At 40.5% G+C, this 13,458-nt stretch overlaps 1 protein-coding gene across 1 annotated transcript; it reads left to right on the top strand.

Annotated features, from left to right (window-relative positions):
• On the top strand, positions 1-2,713 carry Pth (parathyroid hormone). Its single transcript, XM_075974828.1, has 3 exons — positions 1-108; positions 2,035-2,125; positions 2,243-2,713. The coding sequence occupies exons 2-3, from the start codon at positions 2,043-2,045 to the stop codon at positions 2,502-2,504; spliced, it is 345 nt and encodes a 114-aa protein (XP_075830943.1). The 5' UTR covers positions 1-108; positions 2,035-2,042; the 3' UTR covers positions 2,505-2,713.
• The last annotated feature ends 10,745 nt before the right edge of the window (positions 2,714-13,458 follow it).

The following is a 13,458-nucleotide window of genomic DNA, read 5'->3' as shown; positions in this document are numbered from 1 at the left end:
ATCTGAGGAGCTGCAGCCCGGTTCATCCACCATCATCTCATTCACTGCAGTTTGATACAACACCAGTCGGTGGCACTCCCGAAGGATCGTCTCTGAAGTCATCGCATGGTAAGGCCACCTCTTAATTGCCCTTTTAGGTTCTGTGAGATTTAGATAATTGAACAAGGTTTTAATACCATTTTCTGCCAACATTATGCTATTTTTATTGTAAACTGTTAAGGGGAGATGAATTTTGCTAAATATAGCAATAAAATAAATTTATGGTAAGAAAGTCATGAATCATCTATTCTTATGATGAAAGCTTCTTGCAAAACCACCTGAAAATACAGAAAACTGATGAATGTTAGCATGATACACTTTAGCGACCTCCTTATATTATTCAAAAATTTGGAATAAAAGGCAGGCTGGTAGAGAGACAATAACTCTGATGTAAAAAGTTAACAATAATTTATCATGTGGAGTGTATGTTTATTTTCCTGTAGGGTATTCTTATCTATATTTTAAATGCTATGGCTTCTAAGGAGCTTAGCCTGCATACTAAGGTTGCAAAATTTTCCTTTCACTGTTGAATATTCATGGCTTTTACATAAAGAACAGCATTTTCTAATTTGAAATTGTGCAGGCATTTAAGGATGCTCCACAGTCTTTCCAGCTCTTTTCATGGCATCCCTATATAACAAGTCTTTCCTCCTCAATATAACAAGAAATAAAGCGGAGATGTCACTAGGTCACCTGAACTGATAGGACTAAACATCAATGCTCCTGTCCTTGCGCTCCAGTGCTTGTGACTGAGCCCAGATTTTCCCATTTCTCCATCCATCCATAACTGTGCAGTGTGCAGTGATGAGAAGCGGAGCAGACTAGAAGGTCTCATGCTTCTGTTAAGGATGCAGTTTCTTTTTTACAAAGAAAAATAATTCCTATTGTGTGCATCACTTAAAAAGTAGAATAGTTACTATTTTTTAAAGGTGCTACTATAATAAATCTCTGCACCTGCGGACCTACAGATTAAGCCAAAAATATACATATTGACTTATGAGCAAGAAGAAAGAACTAGAAGTTATACTAAGTTGTAACTGTTAAGTTGAAGTCGTAAGATGCAGTCACTCATTATTTAAGGGTCAAAGTTCCAAGAACAAGATATACGAAATTAATTGATTTTAAATGCATTGCCATATTTGTGCGTGTATAATCACATACATGTGGATATGTGTGTGCATATGAGGCCAGAGGTCAATGTTGGATGTCTTCGTCTCTCATTCCCCGTCTATTTTTTTGAAATATTCCCAATACTAGAATTACAGATGCCCTGTTGCTGTGTGTGCTGGGGTCTGAGTTCAAGTCCATGACTGTACAGCAAGCCCTTTACTACCTGAGCCTCCTCCTAGCCATAACACACATTTTTGTCATTGTAAGAGGTGTGTACATTATTAATAAAGACATCAAAATTAAACCTTATATTTGGACATGGGGGCGAATGCCTGAAACCCCAATGTGCCAGAAACCAAGGCAGGAGGATTGTAACCTCAAGGTCAGCCTGGGCTACATAGCGAGATCTCATGATAAAAATAAAACCCAACAAATTTAGTATTTATGGCTGTTTGTGATAGTATCAAATAATCATGAAAACAGTGTTTGCTCACTAAATAGTGATAATTTACCTAATTAATAGATTAGTGAATTTCAAGCATATCACAAACACATAGGAAGAGCCAACATAAAAGAGGGAAGAAACAGAAAAAAAATTCTTCACTCATCACGTGCTTAAAATTTCATGTTAAAGTTTGCACAAGAAATTCAGGAAACTACCTAAGAAAGGCATGTAGCCAACGTCTCTAAGTCATGGGTGCCTGTTATATTACTAATGTATAATGTATTTAAAGAGGCTGATTCCAAAGACGCATGAAAAAACAGCTCAGCTGGTCACTGCGACATCGGCTAACTGCTGATTGCTTAAGTGGTTGTGAACAACGACTACCAGGACTAGAACACTGACAGTGCTCTAAACTTTCTCAATGTTGCTTCTGCTTTTAGTAAAGACGATGTCTGCAACAGCGATGGCTAAAGTCATGATCGTCATGCTGGCCGTTTGTCTTCTTGCCCAAATAGACGGGAAACCCGTTAAGTAAGTGCTGCAGCCCGTGCTGCACTGGGGAGACAAGGACTTGAGGGTCTGCGGCAGGATTTTATGATGAGGGCATGAGGAGCTGATGGCGTGGTCCTCTCTTTCTCTTTTTTCTAGGAAGAGAGCTGTCAGTGAAATACAGCTGATGCACAACCTAGGCAAGCACCTGGCCTCCGTGGAGAGGATGCAATGGCTGAGAAAGAAGCTGCAAGATGTGCACAACTTTGTCAGCCTTGGAGTTCAAATGGCTGCCAGAGATGGTGGTTTCCAGAGGCCCGCCAAGAAAGAGGAAAACGTCCTTGTTGATGCCAACCCGAAAAGTCTTGGAGAGAAAGACAAAGCTGATGTGGATGTATTAGTTAAGGCTAAGCCTCAGTAAAGGGCAACATCATATACTGCTATCTTTTCAAGCTCTCTGAAGATCGTCAAGTGCTAGCTAATACTTCTGTAATGAAAAATCTGGAGTTTTTTTATTCCACTTTTACTCATTTAAGGTCTCTTTCATTGATTCCATTTCAATAAGTTCTTTTTAAAATATGTTACTGCAGAACTTATAAGAGAATAAATTACACATTTCCACTTCTCTCTTTAAATACAAAATAAAACTTTAGTGATCATGAATCAAATAAGTAGTGTTTCTTACTTGCTTTTTGTTTGTTTGTTTTTTATTTTAATATATATATATATATATATATATATATATATATATATATATATATATATATATATATATTGGTTTTCCGAGACAGAGTTTCTCTGTAGCTTTGGAGTCTATCCTGGAACTAGCTCTTGTAGCCCAGGCTGGCCTCGAACTCACAGAGATCCTCCTGCCTCTGCATCCTGAGTGCTGGGATTAAAGGCGTGAACCACCACCATCCATGCATGTTTCTTACTTGTTAAAACTGTTCCTCAGGGCTGGAGGACTGGCTCAGAAGTTAAAAGCACATACTGCTCCCTCAAATGTCTTAAGTCGGTTCCAGGATCTGCATCAGGTGGCCCACAGTCACCTGTAAGACTAATTCTAGGAGGATCCAATGCCCTTGGCCTCTGCCGGTGCCTGAGCTCGTATACACACACTCACATACATATAAGGAATTTAAGTAACAAAAATCTGAGTGAATCCCATATCTCTTGTCACTATGCATCTCAAACAGTTTTATTGGCATGGGTTTGTAAAATGACACAAGAAAACATTTCCTTAACTCATTTAGCAAAGTTTGATATTTTGAACATTGTCTGTTTTTAATTCCAGAGTGCTAGATCTCCAAGTTCACAATAGCTGTGCACTGTTTTCCCCTTCTTTTCAGAAAACCCAATGAAATACTTAAGAAACAGGGTAGAAAGTGGTCTAAGATTAGACCACAGAGCATTTGCCATTACACAAACTCGGTGTAACCAGCATTAGCTCCTGGGAAATAAAAAAGGGGAGCTTCTAAAGTGATTGCAATGTCTAAACAGCGGGCCAGCTCAGCACTCTGCTAGTATACAGCACCAGGGTGAATGGTAGGAAACACCAGGGATTCCAGCTAAAAGGCATCCCTCCATCTGAAAGATTCCAGGAGATCCACATAGACGCTTCACAATTTACTGTTTTAGAATTAGTTTCTTTTCTTCACCTTTGGATGTTTTGGTAATTTCATTATGATTTCAAAGCATTTAGATAGTATTTCTCCCTCATCCTGCTTTCAACTACTCTAGGACCACGCACCCCCCCATTCTCTTTCCAATATCATGTCTTCCTCTTCCTCCTCTTGCTTGTATTTCAAGTTTAACTAGTCCTACTGGTGGGGACATGTCTGGAGGGTGCCATCTACTGGAGCATGGGTAACCTAACACAGGTTACGCCATAGAAGAAAACAGACTCAACCGCTCCAGGAGCATCAAAGTCAAAGATGCCTCAGCTAGGATGAAGGCGGGGGAGGGGGCCGGGGGGGCGGAGGTCTCGTGTGTCCCTTCCCTCTTTACTCTGCAGCACTGACTGGCTTGATCTCGCACAGTTTTTATGCTGGCAACCCCAGGTTCTATGAATTCATGAGTGAAATAGTCATGTTCAGAAGACATTTTGCAACAGCCTTCCCATGCTTCTGGACTTTCCAATCTTTCTGTCTCTCGCTTTTCTGCAAGGTTCCCTGGCCTTCTGAAGTGAGGAGGTGAGATATATGTCCTATTGGGGACTGAGAACGTCACAGTTAACTATTCTCTGCAGTTTGGCCTGTTGTGATTTTCTATATTAGCCACCACTGCACAGAGAAGACTCTGATGAGAAGTGAGAGCTGTACTGTGGGTATTTGGAAGGCAGTTTTGATACTGTGTCCCTTTAATAAAATAGTGGCCGTGGGGCCCAGGACCTCCCCTAACCACAGGCTCTTAGCGAGGTTTATAACATTACACAGGAATTCCCTCATGTGGAATGGGATGTTAAGTCCAATTGGGAAGCTGTTGGCTACCCAATAGCATTCATGACACTATAGAACCAATGGGCATATCCTGTCAGGCCACAGATTATTGGAGCTTGCAAGAGACACGGCTGAGTGGGACCTTTTTTTGTTCTCCGCTAGGAGCCTGCTAAGCACATTCCAGCACTATGGAAGCTAGCCAGAAAGGATGATGCTGCCAAGTGAGTATCAGCTTGGTTTCTCTGTATTCTGTCATCAAACTGTGTGGTGCCTTTAGCAATGGGGTCTTACTGTCACACTCTGGAGAGTAACCAGGAGCAATGACTGTAACTATATGCTTTGATGGCTGTTTTTATTTGTAAAGACCTATCTTTTACTTAATCTTTAATTTTAATGTTTCTTTTCATTATAAACCAAAATATTTTTTATCTTGTGTTGTTTGAAGTTTTACTCTTTTGGCTTTCTGGGGGGCCCAACACCCAGTTCCCAAATAAATCATACACACAGATGTATTCTTACCAATTAATGTCCAACCTTAGCTTGGCTTGTTTCTTTCCAGCTTTTTTTTTTTAACTTAAATTATCCCATCTGCCCTGCTCCTGGACTTTTTCCTTTTCTTACTAATGTATATCTCACTTCCACCCTTACCCCATGGCTGGCTGGGTGTCCGGGTGTCTGGGCAGTTGGGCAGCTGGCCCCTCATGTCCTCCTCCCTTGTTCTCTTGTTGTTTGCTCTCTCTCTCTCTCTCTCTCTCTCTCTCTCTCTCTCTCTCTCTCTCTCTTCCAGAGTTCTCCTTCTATTTATACTCTGCCTGCCAGCCCCGCCTATCCTTCCTCTTGCCTTGCTGTTGGGCCATTCAGTTCTTTATTAGACTAATCAGGTGTTTTAGACAGGCAAAGAATCAAAGCTTTACAGAGTTAAACAAATGCAGCATAAACAAAAGTCACACACCTTAAAATAATATTCCCCAGCAATCTTTTTGTTTTGTTTTGTTTTGGTTTTTCAAGACAGGGTTTCTCTGTAGCTTTGGTGCCCTTTTTCCCCAGCAATCTTGTGTTCTTTCTTTACATTCCTTTCTGAAAAAAATATTTTTTTCTAGCTGGGCTTGGTAGTGCACAACTTTAATCCAAACACTTGGGAGACAAAACCAGGAAGATCTCTGTGATTTCAAGGCCAGACTGGTCTACAGAGTGAGACCTTTTATGTGCGTGCGTGTGTTTCTATATATAAATTTTTAAGTTAAAACGTAATCACATTGTTTTCCCCTTTCCCTTTCCTCCTTCCACCCCTTCCCATGATTTCAAAGTTATGGCCCGAATGTTTTTTATTATGGTTACACACATGCATTCCTAAACATATAAATACAACTTGTTCAGTCCATGTCGTATTACTTGTATGTATGATTTCAGAGTTGACCACTTGCTGATGAATATCTGGGGCTCTTCCTTCCCCGAGGAAGGCAACTTCTCCTACTCTCAGCGTTTTTTAGCTGTCTATCTTTCTCTATGGTTGGGGCCCTGTGAGATCCCCTTCCATCTTAGCATGTCTATTGATGCTGTCCTTGTTCAGGCCTTGCTTAGGCAGCCATGTTGATGAGACTTCACGAGTGTAGCTTCTCTGACATTCTCAGGTGAGGTAATGTCAGAACTTCCCGTTACTCTGATTTACCACCTTTCTGGCCCTCAGCAGCTATGATCCTTCAGCTTTAGATGAAGGAGCTGTGTTGCATATCATTTAGAGCTGGGCAACCGTATGGCTACTTGTTCTCTGTGTTTTGATTGGCTGTGGTTTTCTGAAATGATCATCTATTGCAAAGAGATGTTTCTTTGATGAGGGGTTAGATACTTATTTGTGAGTAGAAGGAAAAATAATTAGAATATACTTAAGAATTACTCTGGTTTAATAAAATGGCAGTTATAGGTTCTCCCCAAGATCTATGACCTCAATAGCCCTGGGTAATTGGCTAAGTTTCCAGTATCAGGCATGGCTTCCCTCATATTGAGCAGGCCTTTAAAAAATTGCTATATTTGATGTAAATAAAAAAAATACCTAACAGTTTCTTCAAAAGTCAAGAATCACTCTCTAAACTGATTATTTTAATATTAATAAAAGGCATTTGTTATCTTGGTTTACATGCTAGGTGATAGGTAATCCAACCCCGGGCTGCTGCTACTGAAACACCTGCTCCGTCTCTTTCACAGGGAACCTAGTGAGGCTCCCTGCACAAACCCTGAAAACTAGGCCCTTCAGTGGCATGCTTGGAAGCTGGGTTCTCTTTAACTTGGGAGAAGCCTATGGGCAAGTTCTACAAACCTTTAAGTATTAAAGAAGTCTAGAGATGGCTATCAGTCTGCTGGGAAGACTGAAAAGCTGGTTAGCTGCTCAGCGCAACCACAGACTGGTCGCCTTAGCAATACCAACATGGCGCCGAAGATGATGTGGAGGAATCCCGGAGGGCTGCTGGCCTTTCATCCATGTTAGAGGGTGAAAAGATTCCTGCGTCAATGAAAGATGGCAGTGGTAACAGGAGAGGCACACGACAGGTACATCAACAAGAAGCAAAAAGGTAGGCGCGGGACTGCTTTCTTCTCGGACCTCTTTACACCTGGGCCGCTGCAGGGCAGGGCTGCCCACTATATGGTCAGGTCTTCTCCCTTCAATTAATCCTTTCAGGAAATGTCCTCTCAGCCCTGCAGAGGCAAGTCTTTTAGTTGAGAACCAGAGTCACCACCACAACTCTTTCCCTTTGTCCCAGAAAACAAACCCCTTTTTCAAGCCCATTGCTTCTGTCTTTCTCTCCTGGACAGAGGCTCCTCTCCTTGAGACAAGGGAGTTCTGGTCCCCGGGGCTGGAGAGAGGAGGGGACCTTTCAGCACAGAGATATTTGGAGTTGAACTCACAGCTACGTATACCTCCACACGACGGGGTCTGTCGCATTCCATCTCAGGTGGTGGAGGGGCTGTGACAAATTGCTAGCAGCAATGGGTGCTAGGGAGAGCAAGTAATATTTTTCAGTTGCCTTTCTCTGCCTGTCTCCCTCCCCATTGTTTGAGATTCTGTGTATGCTACACAAACACTCTTCCACTGAATTAATCCCCAGCCCTAGAAGTAATCTTTCATATCCCTAACCTCTCCATAGGCAGTATTTGTTTATCTTCTGTTGTTTATGAACTTAATTTTATCACTGTGGATTAGCAGTCTGTCTCTCAGTATTCTTACAAGGGTCTTGAACAATAAATACACAACGTTTGCCGAATATGGTTAGAAATTCTCTGTATTTGTTGGATTTTTCTGCTCTGCCATTAGATGGCAGTGTACAAATTTAGAAATATAAAGAGGGTTTTAGTTTTTCATTTTTTTTAAATGATGCTAGAGAGTGAATGTAGAGTCACTAAGCTACACCGCTCGCCCCAAATCCCAGGTTTTAAAATTGAAGTAGGATGTGGACAATGCGCCTTAGTTGTCAGAGTACCTGGCTAACAGGCATGAAGCCCTGGGTTGTAGCTCCAGCACTGAGATTACAGTGCCTTTCATTACTGTTGAAATAAAGTTATGGGAAGACAATGAACCATGGCAAAGGGCTTGTGCTAATTTTTTGGGAGAAATTAATAGCAACTATCCAAAAGCAATAGACTTAACCTTATAAAGAGAACTTCTTGGATTCTTCCCCACATTGTACGTGATGCTCCAAAACTGGAGCCCATACCTTTTATAATAATGCAAACAAATCAGGGAAGGCAGAGTACAAATCAGAAGAATTAAGTGAGGTGGAACAAAGCCCTTATAATTCTGCCCAGAAGGCAGAATTATATGCCATTCTCACGGGGCTAAGGGATTTTAAAGAACCTATTAATATAGTTACTGATTCACAATATGCAGAGATAGTTATCTTGCATATTGAAACCACTAAATTTATACCAGATGATACAGAATTGACTTCGTTATTTATCCAGGTACAAGACATAATCAGGAATTAGCTGTGTCCTATATACATAACACCACACATCCAATCCCATATGAGTCTGCCAGGTCCTCTAGCACAAGGTAATGCAGAAATTGATCAATTATTGATTGGAAACGTGTTGCAGGTCTCAGAATTTCATAAAAAATCATTTCAATAGCAAAGTTCTAAAGAAAGTTTTCTATTACATGGCAACAAGCTAAGGAGTGATATAGGAGGGTCTTCTATCTATCTGTTGCTTTCATTGGTCAGAACATAGGTAGGCGGGGAAGACAGAACAGAATGGTGGGAGGAAGAAAGCAGAGACAGGCAGACGTCATGAAGCTCCAGCCCAAGATGGATGTAGATTAGAATCTTCCCAGTAAGCCACCACCTCGTGGTGCTACACAGAATATTAGAAATGGGTTAAATCAATATGTGATAGTTAGCCAATAAGGAACTGAAGATAATGGGCCAGGCAGTGATTAAATGGATACAATTTGTGTGTTGTTATTTCGGGTGTAAAGCTAGCCTTGTGGAAGCTGGAGGGGATAAAAAGCAGACCTGCTTGCCTCATCACTACAAAGGAGATTATAAATAAATGCCCTTCTTGCTCTTTCTATAACCAAACACCACTATCTGCAGGGACTAATCCAAAGGGTACTCAAAGTAATAAAATCTGGCATATGGGTGTGTTCCACCTTGCAGAATTTGGAAAAATAAAATATGTACATCACACCATTGACACTTATTCAGGCTTTCAGTGGGCAACTGCTTTAAGCTCAGAAAAGGCTGATTCAGTAATCACACATTTATTAGAAGTTATGGCCATCATGGGTATACCTGCAAAATAAAGACAGATAATGGTCCAGCACATGTCTCTAAGAAAATGAAACTGTTTTTTGCTTATTATAATATTAAGCATATTACAGGTATACCACACAATCCTACAAGTCATGTAGTTATAGAAGGATCAAATCGAACTATAAAGGATATGTTAAACAAACAGAAAAAGGTGGAAAATGCCCCCAGAAATAGATTACATAATGCTTCATTAATTTTTAATTTTCTTAATGCTAATGAGAAAGGGACAACAACAGCAGAAAGACATTGGATAATAGAAAAGTCGTCTGAATTATATCAACTGGTTTATTTCAAGGATGTGTTGACCTCACAATGGAAGCCAGGAGATGTCCTATGTTGGGAAAGGGCTTTTGCTCTTGTTTACACAGGAGAAGAAAAACTATGGATACCATCAAAATTAATAAAGTTTCCGTTTGAAAAGGAGAAACGTCTTGAAGAGAAATGACAGCTCATCTACAATGGTGACAACCATACAGATGGTAAGGAAACCTCATAAGGGTTGGGGCAGGGTTCTGTTCTTGTCTTTGCAGGAAAAACTCATCTTCAAAAATTCAAGAGAGCCTGGATGTTTGAATGCTGACAGATGCAAAAATATCTATCCATTAAAGATCATTGAGATTTTTGCTGTCAGATAATTGATATACATACATTTAAATGGCTCTGTTCTTCTCTAAATCCAAGCATGTTGTTAAAATAAAAATTTGGATTTTCTGTCTCATGTCAGGAGCCATGATATGGGTCAGAAAGAAAAAAGAATTTATAAAAAAATTACTTTTCTTCATATCTATTTTTGTCTCTATCATATCTTTCATTGAATGCATATGTCTGTATATGTCTATATAAATAATGTTTTAGTTTTCCACAATGAACAATGAATTTTCCTGCAGTAATCCTTGAAGCTTTCAGGAAGAAGATGGGGCCCCACAACAACAACTCCACTTGGTTGATATGACGTCATGATGCTGATAGCACTACTATAAGATCTGTTTTGGGTTCCAGCTGCTCAAAATGGTTCCAACTTGGTTAGCTGAAATGGTGCACTTTTTTGCAACATTCTGGCCAGACCTTCAAATAGGAACCCCAGAAAAACACTACTAAATACTCGGAGACTATTTGCGATTATACCAGACAGTAATCTTGGAATTTAACCATCATTTTACTTTCACAGGAGCCCATAGAAAGAACATTGCCCTCATGACAGCTGGAAGTAGTTCTAAAAGACGATGTCCCCTCTCCCAACAAAGTTTGTCTTCAGGGTTAAGGACATTATTTAGGAGTTGATTATAATTGGTATAGGGTTGGCAATTGGGGGGATATTTTATAGGCTCAGGGATCTCTTTTAAAAAAAAAGGAAAAATTGCATGGTATAATAGATTAGTATGAGCTTAGTCACACTAATAATAAGTGAGTAATAGAGTGAATACTTGTGAGTTATTATTTATAGGCAGTTACATTGGTATAGATTCTTGAATATTAATAAAGTTAAATTACAGCCGGGCGATGGTGGCGCACGCCTTTAATCCCAGCACTCGGGAGGCAGAGGCAGGTGGATCTCTGTGAGTTCGAGACCAGCCTGGTCTACAGAGCTAGTTCCAGGACAGGCTCCAAAGCCACAGAGAAACCCTGTCTCGAAAAAACCAAAAAAAAAAAGTTAAATTACATTGAACATTGTATGCATGCATGATTCTACCTCTGCTTAAAACATTTTTATATATTGATACACACTTAACATATTGCAATGTATATTTCTACCTCTGATCAAGATACTTACTCATACATTGTTTACATTTTGTGATCATTGTCCTCACTTGTTGCATAGTTATTTATTGTTTAATATTCTAATAGTAAGTCTTAGTCTTTAAGTTATATAGGTATTAAGAATTATATGTAGTAATAAGAGCGGCGGAGCTGCATCCCCAGCACCCCAGCCACCTGCTAGCTTATGCCCCGAAATAACAACACACAAACTGTATTCCTTTAAACACTGCTTGGCCTTTTAGTTCTAGCCCTTACTGGCTAATTCTGATATCCTGATCAACCCATCTCTAATAATCTGTGAGCACTGGTCTTACCGGGAAGATTCTAGCCTACGTCCATCCTGGGTCGGAGCTTCATTGCATGTGTCTGCCCGGGAGCGGGGCATGGCGTCTCTCTGCTCCAGAGAGCAGAGCTGTCGAGTCTCTGAGCTCACTTCCTCTTCCTCCCAGCATTCTGTTCTGTTTACTCCACCCACCTATGTTCTAAGCTATGAGGCCAAGCAGTTTGTTTATTAACCAGTGAAATCAACAGATTGATATATGACACTCCCACATCAATTATAGATCAATAGTCATTTATGTTTGTCATACAGTTAGACTAATCAGGTTCTTTAGATACATAGAGATTGTATTCTGCATAGATAGGTAATCTTCCACCACTTCAAAGAGCTGCAGAATATGGCATTTAAATAACTTAGGGTTCTGTTGAAGTGAGACACAATTGCTCCTGGCAGCACTGATCTATCCCCCAGAGAATGTTGAGCAATAAAGACACTCCACTTGGAGTTTGTTTTCTTCTTAGCAGAACTGGCGTTTGGGCAAAGAAATACCCACACCTCAACCACTGACAAGGTACATGGTATCCAGAAATGAATAAGCAGGACTGTCAAATCTTGCTAAGTCAGGGTAAGATGGTTTTGAAAAATTTTCTCCCTCTGAAAATGGTCTGTTGGTTATTCTAGGCCTTAGCCAAAGCTGGTTGTTTTAATATTGCAAATGAGACTTTGGGTGATTGCCCAGGTATCCAGTTGTCTCTGTCTTTTGTTGCACATTTTGGAAGTTTCTTGATTGCACTTCCTGCTTACTCAAGTAATATTATTTCCCTTCTGGGGTCTTCCATGAGGTTGAAGACTAGATAGTTGCAGTTACTTTCCTCTCATGACTTGGCCAAGTTATTATACAAGACTTAAACTAGTTAGGGTAGGATAATTATTGAATATATTTGTTCTTATTGTATATAATTTTGTATTAGGCTTGGAACTCTCTTATTTAAACAAAAGGGAGAGGTGCTGTAGGAAGTCTTACAGCCAGTGGCTACCTGCCCGCTGGGGCGTGACCTCTTATACTCTTTATGCTGATGTAGAGCATGCATCTCGCCTCTTTTCCAGCTGTGAGATTCTGTTTCTGTTCTCGGTTCCAGCAGAGGATTCTGATTGTGAGTCTACCCCTAAATAAATAACCATCTATTTCTCAATTCTGGGCTAGTGTGGGATTTCTTTTAAGCGTCTTCATCATCATATATCCTGTATAGTTAAGTGGGCACCCAACCTGCTACAGAACTGAAAATTATGGATTATTATCTCACACCAGTAATTCTCAATCTGTGGCTCAATATCCATTTGAGTCAAATGACCCTTTCACAGGGGTTCCTTATCAGATAACCTGCATTCCAGATATTTATATTATGATTTATATTCATATTATTCATAACAGTAGCAAAGTTACAGTTATGAAGTAGAAGTGAAAATAATTTTATGGCTGGGGGTTACAACATGAGAAACTGTATGTATTAAAGGGTCACAGCATTAAGAAGGTTGAGAACCAAAGTCTTACGTGAACAGCCCCCAGCTTTCCAGGAAGCTATCTGTCCTTGAGCAAGCAGGGCTTACAGGTTTCTCTGTCCTTGGGCAAGTATGCCTTACAAGTTAGAAGCTTTTGTTTTATAGGTCTCTTAAGCAGAGTAATTTAAACTCAAAACATAACGATGGCCCTCACATACAAAATAAAATCAAGTAATTTAGGTGACCTGGGGTTGTGAGATTGTGCAGCTGGCCAAGTGCTTGCCACACAAGTGTGAGGAATTTGGTTGGTTCAGTTCCCAGTACTCGCAGTTAAAAGCTGGACACTGGTGAAGCAGAGAGGAGAGAAGCCCCTGGAGTTTGCTGGCTAGACAGCCTAGCAGAGTTCAAAAGCTCCAGATTCAGTGAGGGACACTGTCTCAAAAAACAGAGTGGAGAATGACTGGCAGATGCCAACATCAACCTCAGGCTTCCGCATCAGGTATACTTCCGCATGCGCAACCGCAAACACACAGGCACACGCATACTACAGACCCCCTCCTCAAAACCCGCAGCTAGCATGCTCCCGGGGGAACG

This window comes from Microtus pennsylvanicus, chromosome 5 (genome assembly GCF_037038515.1).
Source record: "Microtus pennsylvanicus isolate mMicPen1 chromosome 5, mMicPen1.hap1, whole genome shotgun sequence".
In the NCBI taxonomy this organism is placed as follows: Eukaryota; Metazoa; Chordata; class Mammalia; order Rodentia; family Cricetidae; genus Microtus; species Microtus pennsylvanicus.
This window is presented reverse-complemented; position numbering and strand designations above follow the sequence as displayed.